The sequence below is a fragment of the Ceratotherium simum genome, chromosome 1, assembly GCF_057802395.1.
Source record: "Ceratotherium simum simum isolate JZ-2026a chromosome 1, ASM5780239v1, whole genome shotgun sequence".
Classification (NCBI taxonomy): Eukaryota; Metazoa; Chordata; class Mammalia; order Perissodactyla; family Rhinocerotidae; genus Ceratotherium; species Ceratotherium simum.
In genome coordinates this window covers 64,332,069-64,349,478 of record NC_141900.1, presented here as the reverse complement: position 1 = coordinate 64,349,478, position 17,410 = coordinate 64,332,069, and the positions used below count along the sequence as shown (strand labels likewise).

Genomic DNA, 17,410 nt, shown 5'->3' with positions numbered 1-17,410 from the left:
CACTAAATTAGCATTACTAGAATCAGGAGATGAGGAGTGTAGGGGAGGAAAAAATAATTTTCCCTCTGCCTTTCTAAGTTCTCCGCTGGGGATCCTATAACAAAACAGATTAACAATAGAAAAACAAACAGAAGTTTGTTAACAGATATACATAGGAGATACCCAGGGAAAAATGAGTAACTTTCCTAGGTGGCTTAGAATTATACCATCTACAGCTAAAGACAAAAAGAGAAGTGTATGGGGAGGCCTGTTATGGGGCGGGGAGGAGGAAAGGTACAGTAAACATAAGTAAGGGTTGATATGCAGATTTAAATACATGCCCTTTGATATGAGTTTCTTGTGCTTTAGTTGTCCTTCTCTTCCTGGTACAGAGAGGGAGACACCCTTACAAAGGATGACTCCCTTTATAAATGTAAATTTCCCTTACAAAAGGGTACCTTCTAATGTTTTCAGAGCTGCTTCTGTGTCTGCTCTTTCTCTGAAATAATAAAATAGTCACATAATCTGTATGCCAAAGAGGCATATGTTGGGGTGGCATATTCTGCCACCCTCAAGGAGCAGGAATTAAGATAAGCATGGATTAAAGAAAATGAAGACCTACACTGCTGTGGGAGTCATAGAAGGAGGAGGACAGAATATTAACAGATTGCGGAGGTGAACTCTATAGAATTTGAAGGGGAGCAGAATTTGTTACCCCTAAATATGCCTCTTTGGCATAAGGATTATTTGTGGCTGATTATTTTTAAGAAAAAATTAAAAAAAAAATTTTATGGCAGTTTGAATGTTCCCTATAGTTTGTTAAATCGTTTCCATATATTCCTCTTTTGTTGGCTTTTAAAATAATTCAGGTATCACATTATTTAGAGTTATTGAATTAAGAAGCATATAAAGAATCTTAAATCCTAATTTAATCCTTCTCTTTTTTTGGATTTTTGTTTGTTTGTTTTTTGCTGAGGAAGATTCGCCCTGAGCTAACATCTGCTGCTAATCTTCCTCTTTTTGTATGTGAGCTGCTGCCACAGTATGGCCATTGACAGATGAGCGGTGTAGGTCTGCACCGAGGAACCCTAACCTGGGCCACCAAAGTGGAGCATGCTGAACTTAACCACTAGGCCACCTGGGCTGGCCCCCTTATTCTCTTTTAAATTAGAAGTTGTCATTTATAATAATATAATGTATATTATTATTCAATATAATAACTTATTTGAAATCTAATGTCATAAACCTTACCTGATAGGTTTTTCTCCCCCCTTTAAAGACAGTGAAGGGGAAGAAAAGAAAAAAAACCTATCCTCTACCCACTCTGGGTCCTTTCTGTCTGGGCTACAAGTTAAATTGACATGAGACCCAATAGCAGGAGAAAATCAAACAAAGCTTTATAACATGTATACATGAGAGAGACACACTGGGTAACTGAGTGTCTTGACCAGATGGCAGAGGTTCTCACCTTAAATACTACCTTCAGCTAAAGATAAAGGACGATGTTGGGGGTGGAGGAACCAGCTATGGGAGATTACCAGAAAGGCACAGTGAACAAGAGTGTCCAGATTTAAGTCCCCACCTTCCACAATGATAAGAGTTTCTAGAGATAAGGTCATCCCACCTTTTTCCTGATACAGAGAGGGAGATACCTTTACAAATGAAGATTTCCATTATAAATGTAAATGTCTCTTACAAAGGATAACTTCTATATTTGCTTGGAATGGGCTTAGCAAGGACCTTCCCAGTCTATCCATACCCAGAGTTAAATTCTTTTAAGCAGTTAGTGGGAGGGGAGGGAGAGGTCAAAGTTTCTTTCAGAGAAAATAATTAAGGTAAAGAGACATATTTTGAGGTGGCCAATTCTGATCTCCCACAATAGCAAGCAGGGAAGTCTACACAATTCCATTTTTCTGTCAGCAGGTGGCAGACTTCTCTCTCTCTGCTGTAGGACAGTGCTGCATTTCTAAATTACCTCTCTTGTTTATGCACTTTTATATTTACTCTCCCAGTGTTACTTAAACCTGAAGGGGAACAGAATATGCTACCACAAAATGTGCCATTTTGGCATATGGATTATTTTGAGCTGAAAACAATCAAGACCCAGCAGATTCAGGAAAAGCTTTTTACCTCCCCCTTAACTGCTGAAAAGAATTTAGAGAGAGATCCTGTACCAGGAAAAGAGCTATTACCAGAGATAACTTTTTCATCTGAGAGACTTATCTGCACGGCAGGGAAACATTTGTTTACCAAGTATTTGCTCTGCATCTTGCTGTGAATTGCCTCCCTCTCCTTCGAAGCCCCAGACCCCTGCCTCTTTTCTCCTTAGCTCGGGATGGTCTGTAAGCCTCAATTGCCTGGCTGCCTTTGGGTCTCATATCTTTGTGGGGCCCCCATAGGTACAAAATTAAATTTGGTCTTTTTTTTTTTTTTTCCTCTGTTAATCTGTCTTTTTAGTACAGGGGGGTGTCAGCCAAGAACCTAGAAGGGTCGAGGGAAAATTATTTTTCCTCCCCTACAAACTATTACTCTATAAAATTTAAACCAAATATAGCAGTCTTCTGTCATTATTTGTAGATGTAAATACTGTTTGTCTATTTTTTCCATGTATGTTTGTCTTCCTCATTTTCAAGGTGCTGATAGGTTACAAAATTGTTTGGCAGTTGACTGGAGGGTTACTTCATTTGTTTGGCAAGTGCCTGCTTGTAAGTAGGTGGAAGTAGATAGTCATATGTCTAACATGATGTGGGTTCCTGCAAGATCCTTCCTGTCCCTATTTTATCTCCTCCAAAGCCTTGTCATGGCACAGCCATCTCATTTACCTTACCTTAAATGTCCTACTCAGGGTCTGGCTTCAGAATACCATTATCAAAAAAAAAAAGAAATCATCATACTCATATACAGTCTTCCCCCGTGAACAGTTTGTCAGCTTATTTAGATTTCTCTGTCACAGCGTTAACAGTCTAAGGGAAGGAGACACTCGATTGATTTTGATGGAGGGAGACAGGAAAAGTTTGAGAACCTAAGCATTATAGGATAGTGAAATGTTACGAAATAGAAACCCACTGAAGTAACACTGGGCCTGGAACTAGAAAACACTTAGAAATGGATTCCTGTTTGGGTTAATTTGTCGCTGTCCTGTTATTCTGTAACCAGGGAAAAGAAACTAAAATTTTGAGATGTCTACTTAACGGTCAAGTACATCCTGCATGTTTATCTTATTTAATCCTTAAAACACAGTCCAGCTGGTCATTATTATTGTAATTTTCTATTAATTTCCTCAGGAACTAGCTAGTAAGTAGCAGAGCCAGCGTTCAATCTGATTCCAGCTCTCTCTGAAGCTTTTGAGTAGAGCACGCTTCCCAGTTGGGAATGAGAATTACGTCTTTAGTAAGTGTTATTGTGTTGCTGGTCTTTAAAAATTTTATGTCTTTCCAAGCTAATTAAATACTTTATTCTATTATGTCTTTTGTTTTATGCACAACTGTGTGCTATATATGTCTGATTTTGTCATGTGTTCCTAGTTTTGGTAGGAGAGGAAAATCTACCTAGTATTCCATAATTATTCTATTATTCTCCGTGTATTTTAAGTATTGTGGTTTATCTAGTAAAGATATACAGTATTTTCTTTCTTGAACAAGTTATGTAATCTGTGAATTGAACACTAGACAATCTTATAAGTGAATGAGGTCAGGTAATATATAATGTTTGAGAGTTTAGTAGTTGGTAAATCCTTGGTTCAGATCTCAGCACTGCCACATTCTAATGGTTTAGCTTTGGACAAGTTACTTTTCTCAGCCTCGATTTCCAGTTTTCTAGAATGGAGAAGATTCACCTAAAAACTCTCCTGCCTCCTTGTTTCCTTCAGGGTATTACATTAAGAATATGTTCTGTCTTTCTATTTTTTATTTCACTTGGTGTTTTAAATAATTACAGTTTAGGAGAATTCCAACAGTATGTTATTCTAAATACTGTCTACCTGGGTTGTTATTAAGATTAAAAAAGAGATGCTATACATACAGTGCCAAATTATGTTTACCACATAGTAATTCAATAAATGTTCATCCTCTTATCTTCTCCCTTCTGTTAGTAAACAAAGCTGTTCTTTTCCCAAATTTCTTTTAGACATGATGTTCTTTTATAGTAGATTCATATTAAGTAACGCATTTAAAATTATCTCAAAACAATATTCTGTTTGAGTTCTCAGATTTGAAGATAAAAGCAGAATGTATAGTTATACATCTGTCTTTCTTCAAGTTGAAAAGATTGGGAATGCGGAGATGTCCGGCATTATGCCAATTTTTGAGAAAGTTTTTAACCTGAGCACCTAGCACTCTAGCAAATAGGGCCTAATTTCTGCCTGCCTACTAGCATAATTGTAGATGGTTAAACTGACCTGGGTAGCACGCTGGGAGGCTTGTCATATATAATTACATCGTTTTCAGGCACTGAAATTTAATTTCACTAAGATCGTATGAGAAACATGGGTTATTATAAAGGATAAAGCTTCTATATGCATTTGACTCACTTTTGAAGCCCCTCTGACACACTTACAACATGCACAGATCATGTGATTCACTATAGATTTAAAAAAATTAACTCATGGGGTCCATACAGGTGGATTTCCAATCATGTGACTCAGCTTTAGGGCAGTTTTAATAATTAAGGACTCATGAGTACCTGAATTAAGATCCAGCTTTTTGTAAGGAATTTCTCTATTTTTAATTATTTACTTATTTAATGTTTCATTTTCTCCTTGATTCTCTTTTTATTTCTGGTGTAATACATGCTGATATAAAAATTAGTAAATCTGGATAAGCAAAAAGAAGTAATCTGCAGTTTTCACCACATAAAAAAACCCATATTTTAGTAAGTGTACTCCTTTCTTTTTCTATGCACATAACTATTAAGTATCATTTTTCCCAAAATGAGAGCATACTATAACATTGTTTTTAACAAGATTACTCATTAATTTATTTCTTAATAATAAATTTATACTTATTTTAATGATTATATTACTTTATGTTAATATATCATATACAGATATCATAATTTATTTAGCACGTTCTTTGTTGTTGAACTTCAGATTGTTTCTCATTTTGCATTATGATAAATAACAGATAAGTGAACGTTCTTATAGCATCTGTGCGTGTCCATGATTGTTTAAATGGAATTGCTGGGTCAAAGGACATGCACAAATCTAAGGCTTTCCAGGTTACCCTCTGGAAGGGTTGTACCAATTTATATTTCCACCAGCAGTATATTTAAGTACTTAGCTCCTTGTTTTCCTGGGAGTAGCTATCATTTTTTTCTTGTCTGCCAAATGATAGTTTAAAAAAAAAACTATTTCTATTCCTTTTGAAGTTGAACTTTTAAAAATAGTTGGCCATTTATTTTCTTCTTTTTGGAATCATCTGAGTTCTTTTTCTTGATTCAGAAGGGCTTTTATAAAATAATTTTAAACATGAGAATATGTTAGAAATATATTTTTCCAAGTTTTTTTGTTTCAGTTCCATTTTTGAGCAGTTTAAATGTGACCCTCCTTTTCAAACCTTTCAATGGCTGCTTTAAACCAATGTACTAATTCTTTAGAATGTTTCACTGAGCTTAATTTGCACATGACTCCTCATTTACACATTATGACTTCATTTTATAGCCAGAGTAGGAGGAGAAGATAGCACATTGTTTAAATAGTTTGTGTAACTTACTCATTAGTTTACCCTCCCAGCCATAAAATGAGGAAGGCTACTACAGAAAAAATAGTAAAGTATGATTTTGCCCCAATAGATAATTTTCATTTTACCTTCATGAACATGAGTTAACATATGCCATGTTCATTTTTTCCAAAGATGCAGTAGCATTATATACACTTTCACTTTCTTATATTTTGTAACATGTAATTTTTAAAAATAATCTGTTTTCTTCTGTGTATAAGATATATTCATTATGGGCCGGCCCTGTGGCTTAGCGGTTGAGTGCGCGCGCTCCGCTGCTGGCGGCCCGGGTTCAGACCCCGGGCGCGCACCGATTCTCCGGCCATGCTGAGGCCACGTCCCACATACAGCAACTAGAAGGATGTGCAGCTACGACATAACAACTATCTACTGGGGCTTTGGGGGGAAAAAAATAAATAAATAAAATCTTTAAAAAAAAAAAAAAAAGATATATTCATTAGAATAGAAAATACCAAATATATAGAAATACAGAAAATACAGAAGCTTATGAAGAAGAAAATACAGTCATCTGTGATTGTATTGTTTCTCTGTGATGACTGTTAATTGATTTTTGGAATATATTTGATTCAGTCATGTTAGATGATTATTGTTCTATTCAATTTAGTTTAGTACTGGTTTATGATTTAAGGCTCTTGTGTATCTATATTCTTAAGTGAAATTAGATATGTTTCTTCTTTTTGTGCTATTATTGACAGGCTTTTGTTTCAGGGTTTTATTCTAGTTAGTTTCATAAATGGAATTGGATACCTTAACTTCTTTTTATGTGTTGTTAAACAGTTTAGCATGGGAGCTATCTGTTCTTTAAAAGTTTGAAAGAACTCACCAGTATAAAACCTCACCATAAAGCTTTTTGAAGCCCATTCTCTGATAAACTTATTTTTATAAGTTCTATTCTGATGAGCACACATTCCATCGTTGAATGTAATATATGTTATCAAAACTTTCTAAGGTTTTGGGCCGGCCCCATGGCTTAGCGGTTAAGTGAGTGCGCTCCGCTGCTGGCGGCCCGGGTTTGGATCCGGGGTGTGCACGGACGCACTGCTTCTCCGGCCATGCTGAGGCCGCGTCCCACATACAGCAACTAGAAGGACCTGCAGCTATGACGTACAACTATCTACTGGGGCTTTGGGGGAAAAATAAATAAATAAATAAAATTATTAAAAAAAAAACTTTTCTAAGGTTAAATTAAGTACTTTCGTTTACTATGTTGTTTATTAATATTGAAGAAAGTTTTGAAGGGGCTATATTTTGTGGTTTCTTCTACTTACATACTTGTAAAACTCAAGTTATCACCCAGTGATGCTCCCTAGAATTTCAAATAATTCTTTGCTACAAGTTATTAGTTTATGAACTTGAGTCTCTTTCAAAATAATTTTCTTTATTGGTTTCTTACCTTATTATTTTTTAAATGAGTTTATCTGGCTCAACAAAAGGAGGAGATACTAAGTTACATCTTTGTACTCTCCATTTAAATGTACTGCATATAATACACCAATAATAAAAGGTTAAATAGCATACCTTTTCATCATTTTTAACGTAACCAAACAAAAACAGCAATCCTAAACAATACTGTTTCTTTTCAACAGACGCGGTACCAGCTGTGTGATGTGGATGGAGTCCAAAATTAAAACAAAGTGTTTCTTCTTGTTCCATTTCAGACACAGAAATCCAGATATAGTAAAATGGGAACAATAATTTCAGTGCTAAGCATCCAGAAATATTAGAACATAGTGCATTTGAGAGGAGAGCTAGGAAAGACTCTTCATTTATGTTACTGTCTTAACATCTGATTTCCTTGAACATGACCTACCTTTTGCAACATAAATGTCATTTCCTCTAAAGGAGTTTAAACTACAGAATTTATCTAACAGTAAGAAAGTAAAGAAGATATAGACTGTGTTCAGGAACTTTGAGTTTCTGAACATTAAATTACTCAATCCTAGAGTCTTGGCATAGTGTTTTTAAGGAATGCATTGAGGAGGCTGGCCCAGTGGCGTAGTGGTTGAGTTCATGTGCTCGGCTTCCGCGGCCCAGGGTTCGCAGGTTCAGATCCTAGGCATGGACCTACGCACTGCTTATCAAGCCATACTGTGGCAGGCGTCCCACATATAAAGTAGAGGAAGATGGGCACAGGTGTTAGCCCAGGGCCAATCTTTCTCAGCAAAAAGAGGAGGGTTGGCAACAGATGTTAGCTCAGGGCTAATCTTCCTCACCAAAAAAAAAAAAAGAAGAAGAAGAAATGCAATAAGATTAGAACCATAGCTTTTCCTCAGTTTGCGTATATGTATATAAATTCATAAATGCAGCAATCAGCTTCACTAAATAGGATACAGTTTCTTTTTGTTTGTTTTGAGGAAGATTGGCCCTACGCTAACATCTGTTGCCAATCTTCCTCCTTTTCTTTTTTTTTTTTTTTGTCCCCACAACCCCAGAACATAGTTGTATATCATAGTTGTAGCGTTGTAGCTCTTCTGTATGGGACGCTGCCTCAGCATGGCTTGATGAGCAGTGAGTAGGTCCACGCCCAGGATTCGAACCGCTCAACCCCGGGCCACTGAGGCAGAGCATGCGAACTTAACCGCCACACCCCGAGGCCGGCCCCTAGGATAAGTTTTTGTAATGATTTTAAGTGAGAAAATCTTACTTGTCATTCATTTTCCCAAAATATAATAATTGTTTCATCTGTTTTTGCTCCTTAAACATTTTAAACCATATTCATATAAACATTTATAGCACCTGATTTCAGTTTTATTTTGAACAGTCACAGTGGTAAAGTCAGTTGACTGTTGTCTTCAGAGAAGTTTTATGCCTAGACAGATGTTATGCATGTTTAAAAAAATCATCTTTCTATTTACATCATGCAGCAATTATTGGGAACAAGTTTTGCAAGAGTACTTATGGAAAGTATTGCATGTCACCTCATACTGAATTGTCTCCCTTGTGTGGGTTTATTGTTTTGTTTGGAGTAACTTCCTAGCATGTCAGGCAAGTTCAGATTGAAGTTTAAAAAATACATTCCATGGCAAATGATAATTGGATTATGGTAAACTGTGAGTTAGTAGTTGAGTCTTAGATTGGATTATTGAGAAATAACTATACTTACTACAGGTTTTTGTGTCCTTTCACATACAATTATTAATTTGTGTAATACCTATATTCCCTTTACTTCCCTGCCCCAGGATCAGAGTCAAAGTGAATCCATCAATTAATAAGTTATTAAGGTTTAAATTGATAGATTTGCTTTTCTGTGGGCTTTTTTGTTTTTTCATTATTCAAAATTTTGGGGAACTTTTTGATGGCCAAATACGAAGTGATCATTTTTAGCTTTTCAAATTGATTGAATAATTGACAGTATCTGAAAAGTTGTAACTAGTTACTGCGAAGTACAGACAGCTCTTTCTCCATTGATAAAGACAGCCAGTTTCAGTGTTATAAGGGGAGAAAAATATTCCAAAGATTTGAGTCCTGTGTGAGAAGTTCTCTGCTTTTTGTCATATCAATTTCAGGTCTAGAGTCTGCATTAGGCATGATATGAGTGATTTCTGTTTCTATGACAATGGGTAAAGAAACTCTAAGGCAACAGGGCCCAGTCATTGCGTCCAGAGGTGCAAGTCCATTGTGCTGCTGACGATCCTGCCTTTACGACTTTTTACTTCTCCCTCCCCCCAAAAAAAAAAAAGTATCCTAGACCTATTTGAAACCGATTTCATTTTCGTTTATTCATTGCTTTGCTTGTGTCCTTGTTCCATTTCTGTGGCACAGTTTTAAGACATCATTCTTGTTCATAGACATCTCTAGCCCTCTCATGTAAGTGTTATGTGTATATTATTGCCTAGAAACAGTGAGATGTGCTAAGAAAAAAAGAGTGTTCCAGTTCTTGTACCTGAGTCACATAAGTAATAAGTGACTTCTCCAGACCTTAGATTCCTTATCTTTAATAAAAGGGGAAGTATTATTTTTCTCTTACTGATTTCTTACTGATTTTACTCTTTTCTCTTACTGATAAGGGTTTACTGATTAAATTAAATTAGAACACATATAAAGGGCCATTGCATGCTTCTGAAACTCTGACACACAGGGTAAGAAAATGCTCAAAAGATGTTAGTCCTTTTTGGAGGGACACCCCACCAGACACACCTTCCCACCCCTATCGCATATACACCCTGAGTGGAATTAAAAGGCAGAAGAAGTACCCTATAGGCAGGAGGCTATACTCATTTCCTCTCTTCTCTACTCTCCTTCGACTAGCAGGATAGAACACCATCTTCTACCGTTAAAGACCAAAACACCCGTCTTGATAAGATACTAGCCATCGTTCTTTTCATGCTATATTTAGTTTTGTTTTACAGTAAACTGGCTGAATTCCTTTCTTCTGTCTCTACTTTAGAAATACTGTTTCAAATAATCCATCTGTATCATGTTGACTAGCTCGGGTTGTTTTATTTATTTTTTTTTAACTTTCTTTTCTGATTATGGACATGATTGGTGCTACTATTATAACGTTTTTAGTAAGCCATTTTTTGTTTCCTAAGGAACTCATTTATTTTATAAAGCTCAGAAAATAAAAATGGCCCCTTAATCCCGTTGCTGATACTGTCTTGTATTCTATTTTAGACTTTTCTATACTTCTATAATAAGATTTTCCCCTGAAATTGGACTCTTGCTGTTGATACTTTCATAACTGTTTTCACTCAATTGATCATGTACGCCTCAATATATCTGTACATTTTGATCTCACAGAGCAGCACTGTCCAGGCATGGACTGTGAAGACAGAGAGACCTGAGTTTGAATTTATTTCTGCTGCTTGTCAGCTACAAGCCTTAATTTATTCCCCTGTAAAGTGAGGATAATAATAGCACATACCTTCCAGGGTTATGAGTATTACATGAGGTGAGGTATGTCAAATGCGTAGAAGTATCTGGCACATAGAAAACATACAATAAATTTTAGCTATTTATAATGATCATTTTTGAGAACTGTATAATTTTATATTTTGTGTATATACCACAATTTATTTACCTCTCCTGTATTAATGAACATTTAGATATGGGTGTTTAGGTTGTTTACAGTTTTCCCAGTATTATAAAACAACTCTGCAATATACATCCTTGGAACTAAATCTTTGTATACTGCCTTATTTCCTTAGGATAAATTCCTTGGGACATAAAATTGGTGTGTCCCAAGAAATTTATATTTCTAAAGCTTTTAATAGTATTTCTCAATAGCCCTCCAAAAAGGTTGTGGAACTATAACTCCAGTATTCTTTGTTGTTGTTGCAGATGATTTATCTTGAATCATCTCTCAAAGTGATATCTTTAAAATTCTTATCATTGCTAACTATATTAATGTATTACAGGACAGTAAGTCATCACATTCATACATAATACAGAAGTATTTTCAAAATGGATCACCTAGTTACCCTTGAGCTTCCGTTACAAGAGTAGAAAAGGTTTTCCTCTGAGAGGAATGTTTTGTTGTGAATCTTCTCATCTTATTAAAATAAGATAGCAGTGCCAAATTTTTAACATTTGGGAGATACCAAGTTTGGATAATTTGTTAGTGGCCTTTTTTAAAAGCAATTTTTAAATTTTTTGTGTTGTTTTTAATAGAGAATGCTACTTCACCACGTTTGATTACTGAAGTGTTCTGTGGGTTCAGTTTCTCTTGAGCATAGAAGAGAGAAGGCTGATGTGAAAATTTATTTACGTAAGTGTAGCTTAGCCGTGTTCCTAATGATAAAGCTTCCCAGAGCCCCATAGCATGACTTATCTCTCAGGCCCTGACACATGGTATTAGCATATTGCAATCCTACTACTCAGGTTAAAAGCAAGATTGGTTCTCTTTAAAAGTTAAAAATATTTTTCTTCACAACAGTTTGACTGCTTTTATTTCCAGCAGGAAAGGAAATTTTTTCAATTTTTTAACCATAAAAATTAGTTTTCATTTTTTGTGTTCAGATGTTTTAGCAAATCCATGCATGGTCTTGTTAAAATTTACAAACAGTATAGGAAAATATGAAGAAAAACATAAAAAGCACTCTAAATTTCCCTGCCCTGCAATAAAGACTATTAACATTCTATTAACCACACTTAACATGCATCATGTCTTTTTCAACATATCTTAAATGAGCTAATCTTTTTTAAATTGTGGTAAAATATACATAACATAAAATTTACCATTTTCACTATGTTTGATTGTACAGTTCGGTGGCCTTAAAGTACATTCACATCGTTGTGCAACCATCACTACCATCCATCTCTAGAACTCTTTTCATCTTCCACATTGAAACTCTTGTTTCAATAGCTTGAGCAATAGCTCCCTTTTTCCCCTCCCCCAACCCTTGGCAACCATGACGTAATCTTTTTTACTTTGTATTGAAATATAATATTCATATAGAAAAGTGCACATACCACAAGTATACTGACAACCAAAAAACATGATGAGGAAGAGAGTTTTTTTAAGTCTTAAAATTGAGGAACAAGTTGCTAGCACTCTAATAGTACAGATTTGTCTTCTCTTAGCTGTCACATTATCTCAACTGATCGTGTTCTGTCGCACTGACTGGTGACTAGCTCAGAGTTAGCAAGCCTGTCACCCAGAGCATAATAAAGCTCTGTGTAGTAATGCGTCACAAGACTGTTTTGCATAGAGCTTAGCCAAGGCTTTTGGAACCGCCCTCAGTTGCACCTTGTGCTATATTAGTACTTCTCACAGAGGAAGAATTTTCTTTCGCTCGTGTTGCTCGTCCGGTTACCTTCAGGGTAAGTGTGTACAGTTCCTGTGAATAAATGAGTTTCTCTTGTTTAACTTTATCTGATTCTTACTTGGTTCAGTATCTTGTTGAAATTTTAGACATTTAAAAGTACAGAATAAGGAAATAAAAATAGAGTGATCTAGTATAATGCAAAACTTTATAGTTTGCAAAGATATGAATATGTAAAACTTTGTAGTGTCTTGGGTCTTAGAAATTACAATTTATAGGATCTAATTTTAAGAGTTTCTTTTTTCACTTGTAGATGTTAAGAAAAAGCAAAGTACCTTGAGAAATCTCTTTTTAAGGGAAAAAAAACCTGTAAGATTCAATTTTGTTGTTCATTCAGTTGCTCTGTGACTCAGTTTTGCTGATAGCTACATGCTTCGTGTCCCTAGAATTAGGAACTGTTCTATATGGCTAGTAATTGATGATTAATTTTTATTTTGTGCCTGTGAGCTTTATCCATGATATCAGCGGATGGGATTACATTGGTATGTTTTATGAATTGATAAAAGCTGGATTACTGTCTCTAAGGCTTATAACAAATTGTATATTGAAAATTAAGATTCAAACATATATATTACTATAAAAGCCTAGAACGTTGTGGCTAACTTAGATTTAAATAATTGAATTTACTTTATTTTTTATAGTTTTGTTTTGTTTTTAAATCAGGAAAATTAGATAATGCAGCAGGCCATTTCTTAAAGCAGTTTACTTGGTTTTTATTGGCAGCCTATATCCAAGCCCTGCATCTCTGGATATTGCTTACCACCTATGCTCTTGTTCTAGGACAGATCCAAGGACAGAAGAACTCAGAGTGCCTTAAGGATAATCAGTATAGATTACTTAATTTCCATGTGCCTTGGTTTATTCATCTTGAAAAACACTATTAGATATTAGAGCAGTGGGAGTGGGGGTAGATTAATAAATTCTAAGCTCTGAAATTGTGTATTTTCCTAAGTATCCATGAAATTCTGACTGAGAAGCCAAGTTTTACTATTTAAGAAAATTGGTATAAACTGCTAATTTTTAAAGAACTAGCCTTTGAAATCTGTTTTTTATTTTCTTCTATCTCCCCTTCCCCCCCTACCATTGGCTATTCAGTTTCATTTTTGTTTTATGTCTGTATCGAGTAAGTTTCACTTTCCAGTTTATGTATTTTTTTTCACTGCTGCCTTGAAAATATAATTAGGGAAAATTTTTTAAATGCCCCAAGAAACTGATTTACAATGCTACAGAAATAACTAACTTATAGTTTGATTTTCCCGTGTGCTAATCACCCTAAGAAAGTGTCATTATTAAAAACCCAAGCCTAGGACAAGCAATATAGGTTGCTGGAAAAGTGCAGTAAAAATGGATTCATTATGGATGATTAGTATTGTTGCTGATACCCTGTCCATACTGTAGGAATACATGCTTTTTCTTCTGTAAGTAGTATACAGTTTACTCTTCAAAATTTCATTACCTTATTGTGTAGTTTAAATGTTTCTACAAGTATCAAAATTAAAGCAGAATCACAACTTTCTAAGCTAATAATGTAGGCAAGTAAATTTTTTTCCTGTAGAAATAGAAATTTTCAGTCATTGAATTGTAAATATCTTTTCAAGATAATCATGTCAGGGGCCGGCCCCGTGGCTTAGCGGTTAAGTGCGTGCGCTCCGCTGCCGGCGGCCCGGGTTCGGATCCCGGGTGCGCACCGAGGCACCACTCCTCCAGCCATGCTGAGGCCGCGTCCCACATACAGCAACTAGAAGGATGTGCAGCTATGACAGACAACTATGTACTGGGGCTTTGGGGGAAAAATAAATAAATAAAATCTTTAAAAAAAAAAAAAAAAAGATAATCATGTCAGAATGAAATACCACAATAGCTAAAGCTTTCAGTTATCAAGTTTCTCCTATTCAAGTGAAATTCTTACCTCTTGCTTCAGTCTTTAGCCTTGTCCTACATATTCCTTGTAAAGAACACTGTTACAGTAGTGACCTTATTAATCTCATAGTGAAAGCACACAAAGTAATTATTTTCCAGTTTCTACTTTTTCCAGTCCATATTTAAAGATTCCAAAGACTTAAAACTTCAAAAAGCTTCCTTTGAAGAGAGTTCATGGTTGAAGGGTAGTGTTTTCTATTTTTGAACGTGTCTTCTACACCTGATGTGTTTTTCCAGCTCTTCTCTTGAAGCATCTGCAACAGATGACTGTTGGCAGAGTGAGCCAGAACTTTATATACCAAGTATAGGTTTACAAGCCTATTGGTTTAAAAATACCCTGCCCTAATTTTCAATGTCTTCCTTAGAATAGTGCCAGAATGCTGACATTTATGCCTTCGTCTTTACACCTTGATAATGATAGAGACAACGGGGTGATTTTTGTGTTAGAAGTGCAGTATCACTTTGTGTGAGGTTATCTTTGAACAAGGATAAATTCTGGTCAGATTGCCAGTGAGGAGTGGGAAGAATGAAAGATCTTACGTTGAAATTTGCACAGTATCCACGAACTGTTAGGTTTACTTATCAAAAATAATGTCCTAAAGTTGGCCATTATCAAATTTCTGATCACTCTTTGTTTTCTTTTGTGTTTTGTTTAAATAACATGTGCAGAGACCATGAGAAAGATGATTACTCTTTTATCTACTAACACTGGCTTTTTTTCCATTGTTTTCTTTTTTTTACTAAACATGAGTGCTCCAAAAAGAGTCATACTTGGGGGTAAGGGGTGGAGAGGGACTGGGCTGCCTGGCTGTGTGTAACAAAAAGATCTGAGATTCCCAGATATTAAAATGTATTCTTCTCAGCTTGAATTCTTTTTTCCTTTGGGTTTTTCAAATGTTTCAGAGTATGTGGTATTTTTGTAAACACTACTGTACTTTTCCACGTTCTCCTTCCTCTTTTTCAAGCTAATAAAATGGTTTTATTTAAATAGCATCTTCCAAGAAATCTAGACTCCTTTTCAAATGTTAAACATCAAAGAAAAGCCATAAGCATTTAATGTTGTGTGCTTTGCTTTCTATAAATGAAGAAACAGACTTGCAGGCAACTTCTGTGACATCTTTTTTAAGATAGATGACTGACAGAAAAAAGTTAAGACTAAGGAAAAGTTACGTAAATTTGACCATAATTATCTAAAGACTACTAACCCACATTATAATTACATTTTGAGAGTGGTGATCAAATGTTTTATGAGTTATATAGAATGTAGATAGAAGCTTCTGCAGATACTGAATTATTTTTCAGATGTGAAAAATTGGAAGTATCTTACTATTTGGAAATACTGTTTACTTAACTCTGTGAAGCTGTCAATTATAAGACCACCAACTTACTAACAGCCTTTGGGAGATGGGGGATACTTTTTTATAAGACATTCCTAATTTTATGCACTTAAAATGGAAGGGAAGAAATGGATTTTAGAATTTGAGAAAATTTTATATATCTACTACAGCACATTTTAATTATAAAGAACACAGATCTAATGTCCAACTTCTATTACTAGAGTTTAAGAAAAAGTCAGATTTTTTTCCCTTTAAACTAAGTTGCCCTTTTTAAATAGTGCTTTTATTATAGTAAAATTTTTCTTAACCTAGAATAAAGTAAAAGTAAAGTCGTGAGGAGCAAAAATAAATAAGTAATTTTCCCTAAGATTCATACTACAAAAGTGAAAAAAATTTAGAATAATGATGAGATATTTTAAAAACTGCTTCTTTTGGCTTAAATAGATATGTATAAATTTCACCCAAACTCTTAAATTGATCATTCAGTTAACAAACATTATCACATACCTGTTTTGTGCCAGACACTATGCTGGATTAAAACACAACTCAGATCTTACTCACATCATTTCACAAAATTAAAGATTTTAATATGAGAAAATTGAAGAATACATTTGACTTTTGTGTATTATGTTTCTCCTTATGTTCTATTTATATATTTCTTCATTGATTAATAGTAATGCATAATTTTCCCACAAACTTTATCTTTATATGTAGAGAAAATGTTGATAAAATATTCTTGTAATAAAGCATTTTCTTGCAAATATATACTTCACTTTACCTCTTTATTCAAACCTTCCTAACACCATATAAACTCTTATAGGAAAGCTGCAAATTCACCATACAAAATTTTTAATTCAAAACTTTGTGAGATAGAGTAAAATCTTGGCTGAGCTTTTTAAGAAAGAAAAAAAATGCCTTCAATAACTTGGTATTTAAATCAAACCAAAAGTACCACCTTAGTAGGTCATTAACATACAGGAAGAGCCTGAAATGTATGTATGTCACGTGTACTTTTTTTCTCTCTCTTTTACTGTGACATCACCTAGGAAAATCCAGAAGATTGGATAACCAAGAGATACCTAATCAAGATTCTGCTGTACATGTGAAAATGGTGGGTATTTGAATATTTTCAGTTCCATTTATTAATGGTGAATCTTCACCACTTTTACCTCTGTCTCTAACCAGATAATTAATTATGGGACTGTAATTTTATGCTGATCTTTCTTCAAGTCTTTGACACACAAGAGAACCTCAAATTTTTGTTGAATTGAATTTCAACATATTTTTGAAATTTTTTTTGCTTGAAATGTAATGTGCATTATAGTGTTTCTCAGCATATAAAATGGTTACCGCATTCCTTTTTGTGCTAAATTTTCCTTGCTCAGCAACAACACACTTAAATCATACAACAAATGTTTTATCTTAGGCCTCTGAATTAAAATGACAAGCACTTAAATTAAAAAAAACTTCTTATACAGCATTTGTTGCATTATAGACATTAGAATGAAGTAAGAAAAGTGCGGGCTTTGGAGTCAGAACTGGCTTCAGATCTTAACTCAGTCCTTAATAGCTGTGATACCCTTGAGTGAGGGCAACAATCACACCTTTAAGAAATGGATATGAAACCACCAATCTCATGTTGTTTTTGTTTTTTGGGTTTTTTTCTGTGAGGAAG

General features: G+C 34.9%; 1 protein-coding gene across 3 annotated transcripts in view; it reads left to right on the top strand.

The window, feature by feature from the left end:
• The window catches only part of NT5C3A (5'-nucleotidase, cytosolic IIIA), a 55,827-nt gene that overhangs the window by 20,961 nt on the left and 17,456 nt on the right, over nucleotides 1-17,410 (top strand). Inside the window, exons 1-2 of one of the 3 annotated variants that reach the window (XM_014785867.2) lie at nucleotides 12,459-12,476; nucleotides 16,782-16,846. The exons of 1 other annotated variant lie outside the window; for it this stretch is intronic. In XM_014785867.2, the coding sequence (XP_014641353.1) occupies nucleotides 16,844-16,846 (3 nt within the window). In that variant the 5' untranslated portion in view covers nucleotides 12,459-12,476; nucleotides 16,782-16,843. Of the gene's footprint in view, nucleotides 1-12,458; nucleotides 12,477-16,781; nucleotides 16,847-17,410 lie in introns of those variants that run through there. One more of the 3 variants, XM_014785861.2, reaches the window with a different exon arrangement.